The sequence below is a fragment of the Mycteria americana genome, chromosome 5 (genome assembly GCF_035582795.1).
Source record: "Mycteria americana isolate JAX WOST 10 ecotype Jacksonville Zoo and Gardens chromosome 5, USCA_MyAme_1.0, whole genome shotgun sequence".
Lineage (NCBI taxonomy): Eukaryota > Metazoa > Chordata > Aves > Ciconiiformes > Ciconiidae > Mycteria > Mycteria americana.
The window spans coordinates 13,531,595-13,551,615 of NC_134369.1; the positions used below are offsets into that span (position 1 = coordinate 13,531,595).

Here is a 20,021-nt window from a genome sequence, read left to right on the forward strand (position 1 = left end):
AATTCTGCTCAAAACCCTACTTTCGCTACAGATCCTAGAGGGAAGAGGAAGCAAGCTGTGCCTGTAATGAAGATGGAGCAGTACTTAACACCGTCTGCCTGCTAAATTCAACCCGCCGGTGAGGGCAGCGCGCCCCAGCCGCAGGGGCCCGCCAGGCAGCTGCGGCAGGGAGCTGGTGCGGTGGCAGCAGCCCGGGGACACACGGCACCGGTGCGTCCCCTCTGGAAGCCGCGGGTGGCCGGCGAGCCGTGCCGGCGCTACGGCGTGAGCGATCACAGGGCACGGCGGGGCGGGGCGCCGCGCTTGCAGGCTGCTCCCGCTTCAGACACCGCCTGGAAGGCCGCGGAAGCGCAAGTCGGCTCGTCCTGACTGGCTGCCGGCGCCTGTCTCGCCACGGCGACTCTGCCGCCTTTAAAGTCGCGCTGTTTCCCGCTCTCCACCCCCTGCCCTGCCCTGCCCTTCCCTGCCCTGCCCTGCCCTGCCCTTCCCTGCCCTTCCCTGCCCAGCCCAGCCCAGCCCAGCCCAGCCCAGCTCCTCGGCCACGGGGGTGACGAGCGCCCCCTCCGCGCGCCGGATGTCGCGAGACTGAGCCCGCGCTGCGGGCGCCTCAGCGAAGCCTCGCGAGAGCTCGGCCGCGCTTCCGCCCCCGCCGCCGTGCCTTTCCCCGCTCTCGCGAGCGCCGCGCTCTTTCTCTCCCCTCGCGCACGCCGACAAGATGGTGGGTGCCGCCGCCGGGGCTGCGCTGGGCTGGGCTGGGCCGGGTCGGGCAGGGGGGCCCCGCGGCCGCCGCCCCTCGCTCCCGCGGCGGGACGTGGCTGGGGAGTAGCAGAGGGTGCTGGGGAGGCGCTTCGCCGAGCCCGCGGCCTGCTCAGGGCGCGGCGGGGGAGAGCGGTGCGGTGAGGCCGCACGGGCCTTCCCTCGTCGGGCCCGAGCTGCCGTGGCGCCTGGCTGCGCGGCCACCGAGGGGACTGCGGCCTCGGAGCGGCGCCGGCCGCGGGGGAGGGCGGGTGGTAGTCCTGCCTCTTGCCGCCCGCTTTGCTCACAGCTGCTCTCCCGCTTTCCCGCAGCCTTCCAGACTAAGGAAGACCCGGAAGCTGAGAGGACACGTTAGCCACGGCCACGGCCGCGTCGGTGAGTGGAGCGGCGGCCGCTGGTGGGCTGAGGCCCTTCAGTGCGCGCGTGCCCGGCCGTACCTCTCCGCCAGCCAGGGGATGCTGCTGTTCTTAACGGGTTGCAGAAAAATGCGACTGTGGGTGCAGGGTCCCGGGCGCACTGTGGGTAGCAGCGAGCGGTACTGAAGGCTACAGCGTGTGTGGGTGATGCTCGCGCCGTGGGGGCAGATGCCACGGCTGACCCGAAGTCTTGTACGTTCTTTCAGACTTGGCTGGATTTGTAACTTAACTTCAGGCGATAGGTACTGGCTGTGCGACATCATAAGCTTACGGGGCAGTACTGTGTGTCTTCTAACTCCGTGGCCGTTCCTATCTTTTCCTGTCAACCCACCTGTGCTGGCGCTGGTGTCTTGTACTCCTGTAAGCTAACCAGAGGCATGCTATGGTTATTTTTTTTTCTCCTGTAGGATTAGTTTTTAGTTTGCTTATCTTGCTGAATTGAGATGAATTCAGAAGAGGGGATAGAATAAGAATAATTAGTTTAAATTGACATTGAATGTACCTCTAAGCTCAAATATTATGTGTAATATTCTCAGTGTAACAAACTTAAATTTTTCTTTTTAGGCAAACACAGGAAACATCCTGGAGGGCGTGGTAATGCTGGTGGTATGCACCATCACAGGATTAACTTTGATAAATAGTAAGCTAACATTTTAAAAATATACTAGCAAAATGTATGTTCCTGAAGTAGAAACAACTAACTTTTATGGGTGAATAAACAAATTTCCCTGCAATCCTATGTGTTTTTTCCTCTAACATGAAGTGTGGCGTTACACCTACAGTCAACTCATGTCCACGTTTACCCTGAAATCAAAGGCCTTTTCACTTAAACCAGGCGTCTTTAAGAGTTCAGTGCAGCATTCGGTAAACTTGACCAAACTTGCCTGTTGCAATGTGGTCCCTGCTTAACGATGCACACACAAAATGTTACGTAAATTCAAAACGTTATGTTAAATGCAAACTGCATCCTACTTAGCTGCACATTGTAAAGGTAAGGGTTGTTGTCTTTACTTATTGCCGAGACTAGAGTCACATCTGGACACTGCCTGTTGTCCTGGTGTGCTAGAGTACTCGGACAGTAACCACTAATCTATATTCACTGGCTGTGACCATTCTTGACACAGTCAGTCACCAGGTTAGTGACAGGAGCGCTGAAACTCCTCAGGCAGTGCAGCCCTCCGTGGATTCACAGAGTTGGGGTTGCCCTGGAAACACAGGGCTGGACCAGACTCACCAATAAGGGGGATTGAGTTGTGAGTTCAAGGGAGAGCAAACACTTCAAGGGAAAATAATTTTGCCTTGGTTTGGGTACTAAGGATTATTACCCTTACATACTACACATATTAATATGAATAAAAGTATGATGTGACATTTTGATTACTTTCATCAAGTAAGTTGCTTGTTTCAGCATTAACTTGTAGTCCTACCTGTTCAGGATGAATTAAAAATGTGATCTAATGAGGCATGTGTTTCTTTCACAGTCACCCTGGCTACTTTGGAAAAGTAGGCATGAGACACTATCACTTGAAGAGAAACCAAAAGTTCTGTCCTACTGTCAATTTGGATAAACTATGGACGCTTGTCAGTGAACAGACAAGGCTCAATTACGCAAAAAACGAGGCTGGACTGGCCCCAGTCATTGATGTTGTGCGCTCAGTAAGTTTCTGCTCATGTTCAAACCTGCAATTCCTGGTCACTCATGTGTAACTTAGCTTTGCGTATCCAAATAGGAAAATGGTGAACTGTAAATAAACTACAGTGCTTGAATATTTGTGAACTTCTCAGGACAAATATCTTGGCATATAAATAGTTACACAGGTACTTACGCTGTTACATTTTTTCCTATAAGAACTTTTTTTCCTCTTGCGTGTGATTGTGGAGAGGGACTTCCCTTATTTTGGAAGGTGGTGAAAGATTACTTGTTTTAAAATGTTACTGAAAGCATGTATAAAAACCTGGCAGAACTAGTCTCATTTATATGAAGTCACTTCTGTAGTATCGAGACTAGAGTCACATCTTAACATGTTTGGTTGTCTTGGTGTGCTATAGTTCTCGGACATAAACGTCTGATCCCTATTCACTGGCTACGATGTCTCATATCTCAGCCAGCCACCGAATCAGTGACACTAACTAGTCTGCCAAGTGGGTATGTTCTGTGTCCCAGATTGATACCTGTGTTGGCCAGTTAATGCCACTTCTAACAAGCAATGACTTCAAGGGCTGAAGTACTAATAGATGTTGTGCCATGATTGTCCTCTTAATGTAAAGGACAGGAATGAGATGAGAGGATTCCAGTGGTAGAGAACAGCTATTACTGCAAAAGCTTGTAAAAGCTTCAGTTGTACGTTTAAGACGTGCAGCAGAGTCCTCTGCTGTGTTCAGACGTACCAGGATGTCCTACAGGTAAAGAACACTGATGAGAAGTCATTGGGTGGTAGATAGTCTTGGAAGTGCAGCCAACTGCTCTCTCCTTTGGAAAAGTGGGGAAGGGTTGGTGACTTCTTTACCAGATTTCACAGTGTTTTCTGTATATGGAATATGGGGGAAAAAAAATCCAGCTTCTAAATTACAGGAAAAATTCAGTTTACAGTTTCCACTTTTCCTCTGAACACATGCAGCTCCACTAGGTCATGCAGGGTATTTTCCTTTCATTTGTACCAATTTTATATTGGAGACAGACCCTAAATGATGCCATGGTGGTTATGGTTTCGGTTTTAATTGGTGCATGCTAAAAGTCAGGTCTGAATGTAGGAGCCTGCAAGCTGATTACAAACACTTAATGGTTTTTTTTATTATTTCTAGGGCTACTACAAAGTCCTGGGCAAGGGGAAGCTGCCCAAGCAGCCTGTAATTGTGAAAGCAAAGTTCTTCAGTAGAAGAGCAGAGGAGAAGATCAAAGAAGTTGGTGGTGCCTGTGTGCTTGTGGCATAAAAGCCTTTGTTTTATTCAAATTTTTTGAATAAAGACAATGTGTAAAATGTGCTGATTTACAGAAGTTCCTGATTTTTTTTTCCCCCCCCGACTTGTCCAGTCACTGTTCACACTTAAGTCTTGTCTGCTTAGTTACTTCTGGCAGTTTTTGATCAGTGGTTTGACTGCTTCTCAGTATCTTTTTGAAATTGCTTGGCTATGGTGTCTAGCATTTGGCATGTACAAATACCTCATCGTTTTGTCTTTACGGGGTAGCAAAATAGATAGGTTCTTCCTGTATTTGTGCAACTCTTTCAATTGGTGATCCTTTTTACAGCTGTCTGTGAAAAGGTGAGTTCACGTTCTATTGGTGGGGATTTTTGTACCCTAAAATGACATCTAGGTGAAATCTGTGGGGATACTGCCTTGGCCTTGGGAATGAAACAGCAGGAGTGTGGACAAAGAAATGCAATGGAACCATGCAAAGTGGGTGGTAGGATACCAAAAATTGCTGTGTGAAGGAGACTTGGTGTGGGAAATTGCTGTCACTAAGCTTTGTGATCAATAGACTTTTTGGAGTAGTGAACCAATTCTAGTCCCATTTCCACTAAGGTGGGGTATAGGAGGGAATGAAGGGGAAATCCCTGGGAATAGTGTGGGACAGTAGGGAAGAGCTGAAATAGGTGGGAAGAAACAATTCAAGGTTTCTCCATCATTACTGCCAGACTTGCGTCATGAGAAGCACTTCAAGCGGATTTCTGCGGACACAGTGAAGGTCTGCCTAGTACGCAGCTTTGTTGCTTTTGAGCGAGATACACTTTTCTTGCTTTTGAGTGAGAAAATACTGGCTTTTGAGCAGAATGGTGCTGTGTGGCTTGCCTCTGCAGCTAACAGCAGCTGTGCCTTCAACAGAAAAAGCAATCAACGTTTCTTTACTCTGTCGGCATTATGCATAGAAATAAGATGTATTCTGAATTTAGTTCAACAATGTGGTTAAATTCTTTGCTTTTTCCTGGTATTGTTAATGAAAGGTCTTTCTAAATAATGACTTGCATTTGTCCCTCCAGTGCTTCAACTGCTGCTAAATGGGTGACAGCTGTCTGGCTTCTGATTGCAGTCAACATACAAAATGCAGACCATTTTAATCCATGTGCTTTTTAGAAACTACTGGTGTAGTAGTTTCTAAACTGTAGTGTACCAGTAGTGGTGTACTGGGTACCACCTGAGGTGTTTGCATCCTGTATTCATCAGAACATGAGGCTCGTAGTCATCTGTAGCATAAGTTGCCTCGTCATTGAATGTATAACACTATGCTTTTGCAATCTCTTAGCTAGACCACAGCTTGTGAACACATCGGATTTCTTTGAGGCTGACTTCTTCCACCACAGGACGGAATTGCTTCTGCATGTACTGAATTTCACTAATTCATAGCAATTGTAGCAGCAGCACGGTGTCCTGGTAATTGTGGCAGGCTAGCTGGACGGATTGCCGTAGGCTAACAGCTTATCAAGCTTCTTGTCAGTGTTACTGGACTGACAGATGATAATTCCAAGTTGGTGTGCTCTTAAGGGTTAGTAACAGCAGTAATGTACTGAAACTGTTGCTTAGTGACTGAACTAATACAGTAACTGTTCATTAACTTTTGCAGTAGATACCTTCCTCAAGTAGGGTACGCAATTCCTGCGGTTACCATGTGTGGGACAGAAACGGTGCCAGCTAGCTTCAACCTTCCTTACACCTAATACAAAGCAATGGCACAGCTCTAGAACTGCACTATGTGAATTTCTGATGTATTTGGCTTAAAATGACTACATAAAATACTGCTTGCTTAGTAGTACCATCAAAACAGGACTTCAGTTGCCAATGCAAGGCTTGACGCTGCATGCCAAAGCAGGATCTTTATCTAATGGTAAAAAGTCAATTACTTAAAGCTAGTGAACTAGCTCTTAAGTGTCAGACCAAAACCATATAGACAGTCACCTTTTTTTTTATGCTCACTGCTAGAAGTCTTGAATTATTGCTAATAGTTGCAAGTTGCCTTCTAGTACATGTGATACGATCTGTGATATGATCCTAGTTAATGAACTAACCTAGTGTTTGGCAATAATTAAATTTAGAGGGCTTTTAGGGTAAAGGTGACATACATTGCTTTGATAAAATAGTTCCTCTTAGCCAGTGGTATGGCTAGTTGTGAAGAACTGTAACGTAAATGAACAGTTTGTAAAATAGTGAGGTAAGAGTATGTGAACGTTATCTCATTGACTGCTGGGACCACTGTTTCCTAATATGTGATGCTATTTATCCACTGCCAAAGCTAAATCGTTTCAATGCTCAAAGGTAAGTTGCGCGGTACTGCAAAATAAGGTTGTTCCTCATGTCAGTAACCTGATCGCTGACCAGGTCATAAAGACTGTGAAAGGCTCTGTTTACACTGAAGTAGCCTGTGCATGTATGACAACAGGCAAGTGACGCTAGCTCACTGATGTACATAGGAGACACCACTCTCAATTCTTTGCTATTTAATGCCTTAATATATTATGCCTTAAGTAATTCTTCCATATTTTGTAGTCTTGAGTACAAAAAGTTCTTTGTGAGAAGCGTGCAGGCTCCACTAACTCTGATCTCTGCCCCACTGAAGGCCAGCTTGGGTATTTTGTGTGGGGTTTGGGTTTTTTGCAGTAGCTGAGCCTTGTCCATAACATACTGAGGCTGGGACAGGACTTCTCCTTCCTTGGCGGCTGCCTGTGCCTTGTGCCGGCTCCTGAAATAACCGTCTGGGGGGTCTGGAGGAATGAGTCTGGAGGAATGAGTGCAATTCGAAGAGTTGCACCTCGAATACTGTGTTCAGTTTTGGGCCCCCTCACTACAAGAGAGACATTGAGGTGCTGGAGCGTGTCCAGAGAAGGGCAACGAAGCTGGTGAAGGGTCTGGAGCAGAAGTCTGATGAGGAGCGGCTGAGGGAACTGGGGTTGTTTAGCCTGGAGAAAAGGAGGCTGAGGGGAGACCTTATCACTCTCTACAACTGCCTGAAAGGAGGTTGTAGAGAGGTGGGGGTCGGTCTCTTCTCCCAGGTAACAAGTGGTAGGACGAGAGGAAATGGCCTCAAGTTGTGCCAGGGGAGGTTTAGACTGGATATTAGGAAATTTTACTTCACTGAGAGGGTTATCAAGCATTGGACCAGGCTGCCCAGGGAAGTGGTTGAGTCGCCATCCCTGGAGGTATTTAAAAGACGTTTGGATGAGGTGCTTAGGGACATGGTGTAGTGGTGGTCTTGGCAGTGTTAGGTTTACGGTTGGACTCGATGATCTTAAAGGTCTTTTCCAACCTATACGATTCTGTGATTCTGTGAGTCAAACTTTGGTTGTGAGATTGAGCTGTTTATCGAGTTACGTTTCCACACAGCCATTTTCCCAGCCGGCTCCTAGCGCCGGGGCCGGGGCCGCTCCTGCCGCGCGATCCAGCTGTCGGGCACCGCTGGCGCAGCCCAGACAGCATCCGTCGGGCTCTCCAGCAAGCGGGGGCGGCTGCCGGGAGGCGCCGTGCTGGGGAAGGAGGCGCTGGGAGCGGCCGGCTCTGCCGAGTGCTCCGGGCAGCGGCGCTCGGCCGGCCGCCCCTCGCCATGGCAACGGCGTCCGGCGCCCGGCGGCGCCTCGGGCAGGCCGCTTCCGCTGACGTGGCGCGGCCCCGCTCCCAGCCCGGCCGGTGGGTCCCGCCCCCCAGCTGTCACTCATGGCCGGGCTCGGCGGCCGTTGGGCGCGCGGGGGCGCCCGCTGCCGAGGCGATGGCTGTGGCGGCGGTTGGGCGCGCGGCTTCCCCTCACGGCCGCCGCCGCCCTGGGGTCCTGCTGCCTCGGCACAGCGGGCGGCACAGCGGGGCCGGGGCCGGGGCCGGGGCGGCTGGCTGAGTGGCGTTTCTTCACGCCGGAGGGATTTTGAGGGGCTCGGGCAGGCTCTGCTGTCCGCCGGCCATCCCGCCGTTTCTTGGCGTAAAATACTGGCGGGGAGCGTTTCCGAGGTGTAAGAGGGCCGAGTAATCACAAACAAACTGCATTTACCGGCTTAACGAGAAGCTCCTGTGGGGGCTGATAGGAAACCCCCAGGATGGCTGTCCACGATGTCCAAATAGAGGGTTTTCCTATATAAAAACAGGAGAAATGAGGAAGCTAAATGAAGACCAGCTAGCTTCTTAAATGTAAATGTTTATTTGTTTGGGTTTTTTTTTAAACTGATAAACATTATGCTTTGGTAGATGGGGATATTTTTATTTTTATTCGATGTTTTCCAAATTCTTGGCAACTTGCAATACTGCTAATGAAGCAATTGTAGACAAAACTGGCAAAGTTGATGTAACATTTTAGAATGCTGTAATGAGCCTCGTGTAGCAACATCCACATTTAATGGAGGGAAGAAGACACAAGAAACATCATCTGATTAAATCCGAGAAAAAGGAACACAGACAATTGAAAGACTTGCATAGAGAGTTTATCCCTAAAATACAGAAATGAAAAAGTTATGAGAATGTACCTTGACAAACTTGCCTTGTATGAAATGTATTAATGCTTTACCGCAAGTTCCAGTCCCGTGATATCTGGATGCTTCCCTTCAGTTTGTGTTGGGGTGGCTGTTGCCTTCCTGAGGCCGCGACTGATCTTTTGGTCCTGGGGCAGCCCCCCAGCACAACGCCTTTCCTTTGCCCTCATCTGGGCTCACACCCCAAAAGCCCAGCACTTTTCTTCCCCTTCCAGGTGTGACTGCTGGCCAGCTGCCTCCACAGCTCTCCCTGTCTTCATCCATTTCTGTCCTGCGACCTGCCTCATTACCCTCACCCACACATCTCCAAATGCAATTAAGTTTATTTTCATTGTAATCACTGCTGCTGGACTTGGTGTTTCCCATCAGCATAGCCAAGTCACTGGTAATGTGGCTGCCTGACTGCTGATTTGCATACCTGTCTCAGCAGGAAATTTTAAACACTTTTTATCACCCTCATCCTTCCCCCTCCTGCCAAAAACCTTGTACGTAGTTTCATATCTTATGCAAAAAGCATAGATTAAAATGCATGGTAACCCGCTTCTCATTCAGCCACAGGTTTGGCCTTTATGGTGATGCAGCATTTCCCAGTATTAGGCTTTGTTTGCACTGATTCTCTGTGGATGGATGCTTTGGTCCTGGGCTGTGGTTTCTCTGTCTAAACAATGTGGTAGTCTAAGACCTCAACTTCCTACTGCAGAAACTACATGTTTTTGTAGGTGCTGGTTTGTCTTCTTAGCAACAGTAGTTGCAAGAAACAATAGAGATGGAGTGAGCTGAGAAGCTGTGCTGCTTTAATGACATTTGTCTCTGAAAGATGGTTGATGAAGATGCACTGTAAAAAGTGAGCTCATATAATAAGCACTGATATAATGTTTATTAGTTGAACCACAGGTACAATTAACACAGCTCATTTCTGAAGGGACCTCTAGTTTTGAAATTATATTCATAAGGTTTAGTGGTAGGTTTGAATTTGTCTAAGTGAAATCAGTGAAGTTGATGGATATCTACCTATTTTCATTTGTTCCTAGAATGGGTCTTGGGTATGAAATATGATGCAGACTTTAACATATGGTCCGTTTTTTCTAAAATACTTTAGCAATGACTTCAGGATGCAACACTTAAAAAATTCTTGGTTGTGAATTTCTGAGACATTCATAATTTTTTTGCATTGTAGAAAAAAAATAAAAGACCCACTTACTAACCATTTCCACTGGAATCTGCCCCGAGACAGAATCCCTCAAGAGAATACATAGCCCTAAGATTAGAGCTGCTGCTCTTCTGTGCTGGGGAAATCTGAAGATCATAGCTGCAAGTTATGTACCGCTGGTAGCAAGGCCACCATGCCAAGGGCCGTGGGCAGCTACATAGGGCTCTGGCCGCAGGAGGTTCGGTCAGCTGGAAGGGTGATTCCAGGGGAGACGAGACTGTATTTGCTTTTTCTCCTCTGATGCAACTTGCAAAAGGTTCCCTTTGCAGGCTGTATCTGATCAACATCTCTCAAAATCTCAGGATCAAGGGTGGAACATGAACTGCAAAACTCTCCATTTACCTTGGGGAGCTTAGGTTGGCAGGAGGAACGCTGTCCTCCTTGTGGGAAGCTCAGGTTTGGTCTATAATTTGATCTGTGGTCATCTTGACAGCTGAAATTTGATTACTGCAAAGTGCATTTTATTAAATTTCTATAAAGAAGATTGGCAGAAGATGCTGTACGTTTATCAAGGCAGCATTCTAACATGCATTGCTGAAATGATGGACATATGATCAGTTATGCTTATTATTTGCTTTACCTGAAAACTGTAAAATATTGAGGTGAAATTGTAAAAGCAGTCAGAGGATATTGTCATTTTTATTGCACAGTTTCAGTGCTTCTAGCAGGAAATGTACAGCGTGTGACAATTCAGCCTGGTAACAGCTTTGTAAGTAGATCAATAGAACAGATTACTTCGGTTTTTACAGAAGTTGCAAGTACTATAGAGAGATAGTGGGATCATGGTTTGTAAACCTTAAACCACACTTTCCTGCACAACAATCTGCAAAGATATTCTTTTTTGTAAAGCAGGTACGTGATTTTCAGCTGCAAGGAACTTCCTCTTTCTTCACAAGGACTAAATAAATGTTGTTTCTGAGAACGTGCATCCCACTGTTGCCTTCTAGTTTGCGCTTGAGTGATCAAGTGTTTTGTTAAGCGAAGGGGTTGTCATGAGCCATTTTGTGACTCTTCGTGTTTTTGATTTCAGACTTCAGCCAACAGAAATGGAGACCCTGGATCTGTTGAGGAATTGTCTGGTATGCAAATGGGACCTGCGGAGGAGAGACCCCAGAATGCTACCTTGCCTTCATTCCTTCTGTAAGGACTGTCTTCCGGATTTGATTCAAGGATATAGCTGTATTCCCACTGAGTATGAAGTTCTATATGAAGGTAATATTTAAGAATCTGTGGCTTGTGCTCTTTGTATTACAGTATTATAAAAATGGATTGAGAAATACTTTTTGTAGCCTATTCCTTTACAGCACTACTTTAAAAGAATAAACGAGGAGACTCAAGATTTGTATGAGCAGAGGGTGGATTGGGAACAAGTCTCTTTCATTCCGTTTTTCATCCAACAACGTTTTGAAGAGAAATGACACAGTCAGGCAACATTTAACATTTTCCAAAATGGACTAAGTTTCAGTTACCAAGTGTGACTTTATGAATATTTGATTTGCTTAGCTTAATAAATGAATAAATGCTACAAGGTGGTTTCTAGGCTACATCTTTATCCAGTCTTTTGGACATGTTGGGCCTTTTTATGGTACCGGTTGTGGTGATAGTTTTATTCTTCCTTCTCTCCCCCTTCTGCACCCCCACCCCCCAACACCAACACACAAACATCCGGTTCTTTGTACCTCACAGAGGTCATAATAATTGTTATTAGAATATGTGTATTGTGGTACACTGAAACTCTTCCTTTTATCTCATTGTAAATGTGGTTTCTCTCTATCTGAACCCTTCTGACTGTAGGACATACTGTGACTCACCCTAACAAGCTGAGTAAACTAGTGAGGACAAGAAGCATTTTGTGACTGTGGCTTTTGAAATCCTGAAGTTATTTGTACAGTTTTTGGTAGTGATGTTAATAGAAAATACGTGACTTTTTTGGAATAAGACAGGACTTAGATCACAGAATACAGTCATTTTAACTGAATGAGTCTTAATTACCACGGGGAAGCATTCCAGACTCATTACTCATTTATAAGAAGAGCAAAGGCATGTAGATTACTTGTATTTTCATAGGCTTTGAACTTTAGATGAATAAGAGGCATCATTTATTATCTCTTCCATAGCAGATTTTAGAAATGTGTAGGAAGAGAAGATACCTTCCCTGAGGTGACGGTAATCTGAATTGATGAGATGACAGAAACTAGGCAAGTTCAGGTTTGAGAACAAATGGAAACAGCATTAGGAGATCACTGTTGAAAGGCTAGCAAAACACGAAAAGATAAAGGAAAAGGGAGTAACTTAATGGCAAAAGAGAAAGGCTATTCATGCGTAGGGCACAGACAGAAAAAGATATAAAGGTGGGAGAAGAAGACAAAGAGAGCAAAACAGTCATTTCAAGTAAATGTCTCCTTAAAATTTTTAATGCCCAATCATAGTGGGCTTAAAGTCTGAGGGACCTGCTTTATAATAAAATGCTGTTGAAAACAACCACTCCATTACTTTTTATGTATCCTCATTTGACATCTAAGCCATTCCTCTTCTCCTCCTTGTTTCTGTTTGCCAAGTGGAAAAGTGAATTTATACCACTGGGTGATCTTGGATGAAGTGCAGCTAGAGGTTCTCATGAGTTGTTAAAATATTAGATATTTCTTCAAGCTCCTGAGTGGATCGGGAATTACTTGTCTATAGCAAATTGGAACAAATACTAGTTCATTTCTGTATTCTTGAAGTTTCTCTGTTTACTTCCTCATTCTCTTATAGATGGGGAACTTCTATGGGAAAGAACAAGATTAGAGAATAGAGATAATGAACGGTGATGACCCAGTAAATGAAGTGAGATGCCAGGTGCAGAGACTCAGTTAATAAATGAGCAAGGACAGCAGCAAACCCAAAACATCTGTGTCTCTTATTTAAGTCAATGACTGAAACTGCAACCACCATAGGTCAGCCAGGATAAATTTGTGAAATCTTCTGGTGGCATGATGCTAAATGTTGCTTGTCTTACCTGTACCAGTTGCTGAGTTATGGGCAGTACAATAGGAACTCAATTTTCAGTGTTATCTTTAAGTATGATCATATATAAGTGCTAATGATAAAACTGTAAATATGAGTGCTAAACCGTTTTAGCTGAGTAAACATGAAATATTGCCTGTAAGGAAAATGTGTTCCTTACTATGAATTCTTTAAACAAAATATAAAAATGGAAAAAGTGAATATATTTCCAAGTGAAGACAATTTGACATTTGCTACAAAAGCATACTTGAATTAGTGGTTTTCAGTATGCTTTGCTATAAATAGTACTACACTAATATAAAGCTCTTTTCTAGTTTATTCTTATTGTATTAAGATTGCTGAGAAGATGGAGGTAAGTGGTCCTGCTATTTGATGGTGGTTGATGTTGGAAACTTACTTTTATACCTGTGTTTAAGATGACTCATGAATGAAAGCTCTGAGATAGCCAGAGCTCTTATGGAAAAGCCGCATACACATCAGAATTTATTCAAAGCTGTGAGAACTGAGAGTTTGGAAGTAATTTGAGTGGAAAAAGAAAATTATATTTGCGAGTTTGGCTCCTACATATGATTCTTACATGAAGGGAACTTTAAGATTCTCAGTCTTTCTTTTCTTTTTCTGCAGGCCCATGTCACTTTCCTTTTTTTATTCCCTCTCTTCATGTGATAGAGAATCCACATTCTTCTCCTCTGCAGATCTGCATGTTGTGTGCTTCCAGTCTGTTTAGTGCATGGGAAGGAGTAATTTTAAAGAGAGGGCTTGGGTAAGAAAAAGAGAGAGAAGATTACCCCATCTCCTGAGGTGGAAATTTCTCAGATGCGGACTTCCCCAGGCTCCTACCTGTGTGAATTGCCACTCACAGTACAATGTGAAAACATACAAAATTGGTTCTTGCATGCTGCCTTGGCTTCTTGTGCCTGGCTCTTTCTCACGGAGTTCTGAATACATTCAAAACCAGATTCATCCAGGTTCCTGTGCTTATGCCACCTTTCTGAATTGGATGTGGGTGCCAAAATAAATTACCCTTTATCTGCAAATCTTCCTCTCCATAAGATGTTCAATGATTTAAATTGTTTTAGTGCTTTAAATATCACCAACATATTAATTTCAAAAGTAGCTAAATGAGGACCAGTGGAGGTGCATTGTTGTGAGAAGTTCATGTTTTTGCAAGGCTGTCTCAGCTCAAGGGCTGTTTTGTGTTTTTGGTTTTTTTTTTCCCTTAAAAAAAAAATCACAGGTAATCACTGCTCAATCACAGTTTAGAACCCTGAGAACAAAGCAGATCAGGAAAGATGTACTGGAACACCTTGCAGATTTCTGCTAACTGATATCAAGCCCTGGTATTATTTACATTTTGTGACTGAATTAGGTAATTTGTCTAACCTGTAAGTTACGCTTTATGGTTGTAAAATGAGATTAGTAGTTGCCCAGCTTTATAAATTGCTTTGGGAAGTGTTAGATTTAATTGTATGAAGTTTTTGTATTGAACTTGTGTGTTGAACTATTTTTTCTGAAATTCTATTTTGAAAATGTGCTTTGCCCTTTTATGCTTCTCTAGGTTGGATAACAAAAATAATGGAAGATGACTGCGTAATTTCTATCCACATTCTGTGCATAAGTAAAAAACTGTCCACACTTGTGTTACGTTAGCTTCCCACGTGCAGGAGAGGGTCTGAGATCCCCACTTAAATGCCAAGAAATCTAACAGGTTTATATATTAGAGAAATGCAAACTGATTGGCTAAAACTAAGAGAAAACAGACTGTTAAAGAGAACAAATGTGGCTTCAACTGTTGACAGATGTCCACTTGCTGCATTTTATTATTTCCAGCTGAAAATATACAGTTTTCTTTAGCTTATAAGGTAGGTGCTATATATAACCATGGATCCCTAATTGTGAACACTTGTTAGCGAGGCACATCGAAAACTCAGCCAAGCATTGGTCACACTTGCATTTAATGTGTTCAGAGATATCTTCAAGGGGGTTTATTTCAATAAAAAGATTGAGCTCTAGGACTCCTTTGGCTCTAGGCTCATTTTCAGTATGATGTTTTGGCATAAGAATTATGGTGTACTGTCTTACGGAGACTCCAGGTGTCAACACACAGTGCCTTATCTTGTACTAAGTCTGTATGTTAGGAAAAAAAAAAGCACATCTACAGAGTTCTTTAAACCATATTTAGGCTTACAGTGGAGTACAGTTGGGCCGCCTTGGTGTTACAGCTGTTATATCTCCACGATCCAAATAACATTGTTTTGATGCAATCATATAAGGCAAATGATGCAATGCATCACACTATTAATTCTGAAGAATATCCATTTGCTTTAATTAGATCCACTTAACACCAAATACATGTTTTATTTCTAAAAAGGGAAGTAGAAAGGTAATTCTAAAGAGGGAAACTCTTCATAATGTGTATATTTAGCCATCCTAAAATGGATTTAAAGCCCTTCTTATTCTGTTGTTCAGCTGCTAGATCCGAAAGGCAAGTGAAACAATGGGGGTTTAGTTATATAAATATGACGCTGTAGAGTGGGAGGTTGTCTTCAGAACTGTTTCCTATAACCTATAATTGGGTCTCCAAGGAAGTGTAAATTATGCCTGCAGCTTGAGTGTAGCTAATGCTCTCTGAGAATAATTATTCTGATGGTTGTTGGAGGAAAAAGAGCGGAGGAATAGGTGCAACATGTGGACAGCAAGTATAAATGTGGTGTGTATGACAGCTCCACTGTTTGTTTCTTTATGCTAATCAATTCTCGTGATAATAATAGGTTAATTATCTGCATTGATGTATTTCTGAGACAACCAGCTTGAGGGTTCTTTCTATTTAAACCTGAAGACTGGAAGACCTTGAAACAAAACTATGAGCTGCAGCTTTTGATGTTCAAAAGGTCTTTGTACTCAGTTTCCATACGTGGTGGAGAGGTTACAGTTTGCACTTTCAGAGATGATTGCTGCAAATTATCCACAGCTCTGTCACTTACAAATTAGATTGCTACAATACAGGTGGAGTAAAAACTTGAGACAACTCAGAAATTTTAGTTCTTTCTTTATCTGTGCTTTTACAAAGGAACGCTGTGTACGAGGGTCACTACCTTGATGTCTGCTTGCTATTCCCTGGGTCCGATGCAGTGTGGCAACTTTCATTAACAGAAATGAAAGTGCTGTGGGATGTGAGATATATGACCTGTGGGGAACTAGGGCTTGAACAGTATATGGCAGAACATTGTTGTTTTCCTGAAGGCTGATTTTGGATATCCCAGGTGTGGAGTTGGAGTGTCCAGACTGGATATCTCTAATCTGACTACTGGATCCACTGCCTTGGAATTTCCATTTTCTCCAACCTGCTGTCTAGTTACTATTGCTGATGGGAGTGTGAGAGTGTGAGTAAACAGGTGGCTTATGAAAAAGGGCTGCAAACCAATTCAGCAAAGTAAACATCTGCTGCTGAAGCTTTTCAGGGCTCGGAGATGTGTGTATATAAACATAACGCACACACAGAGATATGTCTGTACGCACGTTGCTTTCTAGTGCTGGTGGCTTTTGTGGTGGTGTTCAGGTTCATTAGCCTACTATGGATGGTAGTTAAAGGAGTAGTGGAGCCCTGGAAGATGTAGGTGTAGGGCCATTCCTCCACATCCCTCACATGATGAAACTTCGTGGGAGTCTGTTCAATACAATGTGGCCTTCAGTGATTGTTCAGTACTAGCTGATAACTCAAATACACTGAGAATAGCTTTTGTGTGGTTTATCCTGCATATAATTCTGAAATAGGGTTTTATTCTGCATATCACAATGAAACGGGGCTTAAATCCAACATTAGGATCCTTGCTAGCCTGTCTAAATTCATGGTCATCTCTTCAGCAGTGAAACGTGATGTCACAAATAATGATCTCAAATGATAAACAGCAGGAGGTAATGAACTTCTAAAAAAAATTTATGCAAATGTTCCTACCTCCTTCCTGCCAATATAATTTCCATACAAAAATAGAGCATGTCAATAGCTGTCTTAGCTTTTTGCTACTTCTAGGGGTTTTGATAACGATAATGGACTTCATTTGGGCATCGCGATTGCACCATAGCTGAATTTAGGTCCTGATGTCTTAATATGTAAACTGTTGTTTAAATCCTGTATTTCCATGTTGAATTGCTATTTAGATCCAGAAATTGCATCATTCTCATACGTACAAACAGTGAGTCCCTAGGGCTTCTGACTACTCTTCCCTTCACCCACAGTGCTGTAATAATGATATATTTAAATGAGCTGTCTGCAAAGTACAGGTTCTTAAATTAACAATATTGTTTAGAGGCAGTGGTAAGGTAGGAAGGCAAGAAAAATATTTAGGGAATGGTCTGCAAAACGTACCGTGGAAGTGAATGGCATTGTAAGACCTGCTGCTACCTGGATCTGGAAAAGCTCTTCTCTTCCTTCTGCACACTTGCTCCAGGTTACTCTGAGGACTGAGCGAAGACCCAGGCAAGAAGGGAAGTAGGATGCCGCTATTCGTTCTCGTGATGGGAATTTTATTCCACCACTTCAGGGAAAATACAACCAAGGCAAGTTAACAGAGGCCTGAATGAATCTGAGAAGCAAGGGCAAGAAAGGGCAAGAATTAAAAAAAATACGCATGTTGTAGTGGCCCAGTATATCTTTCTGCCGTGCTGATTTGTCAGCATTTCTGGCTGAAGAAGGGGGAGCAGCCCCAGATAATCCGTGAAAGGTGTAGCGACTTCAATCTGCAGTACGGCAAAGCGTGATTCCAGGGAGCACACTGTGTGTGCAGTTCTGCTTAATAACCACGCACTCCCCAATACGAGTGACTTTGTGTGTAGCTCTCTAAGTGACTGTTTATCCAGAGGACAGGTAAGGGGTTTCTAGGAAATTGTACTTTACTGGTGATTTGCACTCTGAGCATGAGCACAGCATAGTGTGCTCACTTTGCATTGTTGAAGTAGCTGCTGCTTGTGGCTATTTGTAAACACATATGTAAGGTTTGCTTAATTTCAGGGTAATTGCTTCACAAACCATTCTGTAGTGTATTTATTATGCCAAGCTATCATTAGATTCTTTTGGGAATTTATATTGAAAAACGTTGGGCGTTTCCAGGGAGCACAGGTTTTTATTAAATGGAAAAGGAATCAAATAAGAAGTCCAATTAGCTGAACAAGTGTGATCTCTGAAGCTACCATATTCAGGGAATCCGTCTTTTAGCAAGATGCAAATCTGTCTCCTGTGTTTTTAATAAAGTCTTAAATATAGATTTCAGTATTAGGACAGGCGAGAAGGTGCTTACTGATTAGTCCTCCTATGAGTACGAGACTACTTGCAATACAGCATTGCCATGGTGTCCCCATTATTTTTCCTGTTAACTGTTATGCTCTTTATTCTGACTTTTTTTTATTAAGCTGAGGGCTATACATGTCTTATGTTCATCTCAAGGGAGTTTTAGATTTGAAGTCATTATGATTCACAGTTACTTGTATATTTAAGACACACTTTGACGTTTACACAATCGAAGCTGTACTTGATGGTCTGTGGTAGTGAGTCTAATACAAAGTTCTGACCTCTGTGTGTGCGACTTGCTCCACGTGTATCTCTGGAACAGCACTGATTTCAGTAGCATGACTTGGATCTAAAATCTGGGGAAAAAATTGTCCCATGGCATCCACGGCATCACTTTTAGATATCCCCTAATATTAATCAGCAGTAAAGTCATCTACCTCCAGAATCATGACTGTTCCATATTTATTAATACCACTGCATTTCTCAGTATATATAAGGAGGCTTTTGTGCAGAACTGAAATCTATGCATGATATATGTTTTCTTAGGGTGAAAATTATTGAAGTTTTCTTTAAATACATTTAAAAACATTAAAAAGACGGTCTTGCCCATTGTCAAATTAATGCATTCTTTATACAATGTATTTTATATTTCACTGGTTTGTAACAAATTAGCAGAATTTAAAGTTCACATGAATGCACCTGAGGCCATGAGCATGCCATTAAATATCATTCAATTGGTATAATTTGATTTGACATTCTGCACTAACTGAATAGTGTTGGAATGTAATAAAATAGTAACTTCAATATTAACTTTTTTTACCTTATGTGGTGTGTAGACAGAAGTTGTCCTTGTTATGGCAAAGTCCTGAGCACTGCTTTTGTTTCCCAGTAAGCAGCTGTTCCCAGAAATGTTTTGTGTAAGACTGTGCTCACCCATATGGCGTGTAGATGAAGGAATAACTGTGAGAGTCGTGCATTTCTTACTTCAGAAAGCAACCTATTGATAATTTCCCCTTTGGTCAATTTGTGGCATATTATGTAGTCTCAGTATGGAGATTTCTCTCTGTGTTAGCCAGATCAAGAATAGGCACTGCTTGGGCAATGCAGTTACGGGAGTAAGAAACTGGTTCAAAGTCTCAAAGGGCTAGAGGCGATTCCCTGTAAAGTCACTAGATGGTTTCCTATCGACTGCACCAAGAATTAGAGCATGTCCCGTGAGACTTATTTGAGAAGCTGCTTGCAAAGTAGGTATTTGGCTTCCAGCTTATCAATCAAAATGTATCTGTCTTTTCATTTCTGCTGCTGTTATAACTGTGTTGCTTTGTAAGGTGCTCACAGGGAAACTTGAAAACAGTTTCACCTTCTAGGAATTAGCACTGCAATTCACTGGTGCTTGTAGTATGCACCATTTACAAGGAGTAGGAGGGCACTGTCTGTATAACGCATCTTGTCTTAGGTACTGTGGTGCTCCTGCTGTTTTAACATTTCTCTAGAGAACTGAGCTGTTAACGGATATCTAAAAGGCACACACAACCACACAATTTGGGAAAGCATGGAGAGGTTTCAGTGTGACTAATATAAAAGCATTCTGTTGTCCTAGGGGGTAACATATGAAGTTGGTTAGCTACAAATATTGTAGGTAAATAAGATACCTTTTCAGTTATGCTCCTTATATTAAGGATGCAAAGTAGAGGAAGAGTTTAAAAGACTTCTACAGCTTTCTGACATCGTGGGCATCTTTATCAGGTGAATTTTTAGCCTCTTTGTAACTCCTGTCACCAGAAGACACTTTAAAAAGACTTAAGTTACACGCCCAGAAGATGAGGAAAGCGTTGGCAATTGCTTGCATTGCCCTTTCCCCTGGGGTGACTTGTAGCTGAGCAGCACAGGCACCTGTGGATACCACCTGT

The 20,021-nt window shown here is 43.5% G+C and overlaps 2 protein-coding genes and 2 non-coding genes across 4 annotated transcripts in view; all 4 read left to right on the forward strand.

The window, feature by feature from the left end:
* Window positions 1-573: 573 nt before the first annotated feature.
* On the forward strand, window positions 574-4,154 carry RPL27A (ribosomal protein L27a). Its single transcript, XM_075502190.1, has 5 exons — window positions 574-718; window positions 1,068-1,131; window positions 1,737-1,812; window positions 2,654-2,828; window positions 3,975-4,154. The coding sequence occupies exons 1-5, from the start codon at window positions 716-718 to the stop codon at window positions 4,101-4,103; spliced, it is 447 nt and encodes a 148-aa protein (XP_075358305.1). The 5' UTR covers window positions 574-715; the 3' UTR covers window positions 4,104-4,154.
* LOC142410846 (small nucleolar RNA SNORA3/SNORA45 family) lies at window positions 2,189-2,320 on the forward strand. Its single transcript, XR_012776050.1, has one exon. It is a non-coding gene; the product is annotated as a small nucleolar RNA SNORA3/SNORA45 family (small nucleolar RNA).
* LOC142410847 (small nucleolar RNA SNORA3/SNORA45 family) lies at window positions 3,170-3,301 on the forward strand. The gene has a single exon (XR_012776051.1). It is a non-coding gene; the product is annotated as a small nucleolar RNA SNORA3/SNORA45 family (small nucleolar RNA).
* Window positions 4,155-10,813: 6,659 nt separating the features above from the next.
* The window catches only part of TRIM66 (tripartite motif containing 66), a 53,133-nt gene continuing 43,925 nt past the window's right edge, over window positions 10,814-20,021 (forward strand). Inside the window, exon 1 of the mRNA XM_075501445.1 lies at window positions 10,814-11,033. Within this exon, the coding sequence (XP_075357560.1) occupies window positions 10,814-11,033 (220 nt within the window). The remainder of the gene's footprint in view (window positions 11,034-20,021) is intronic.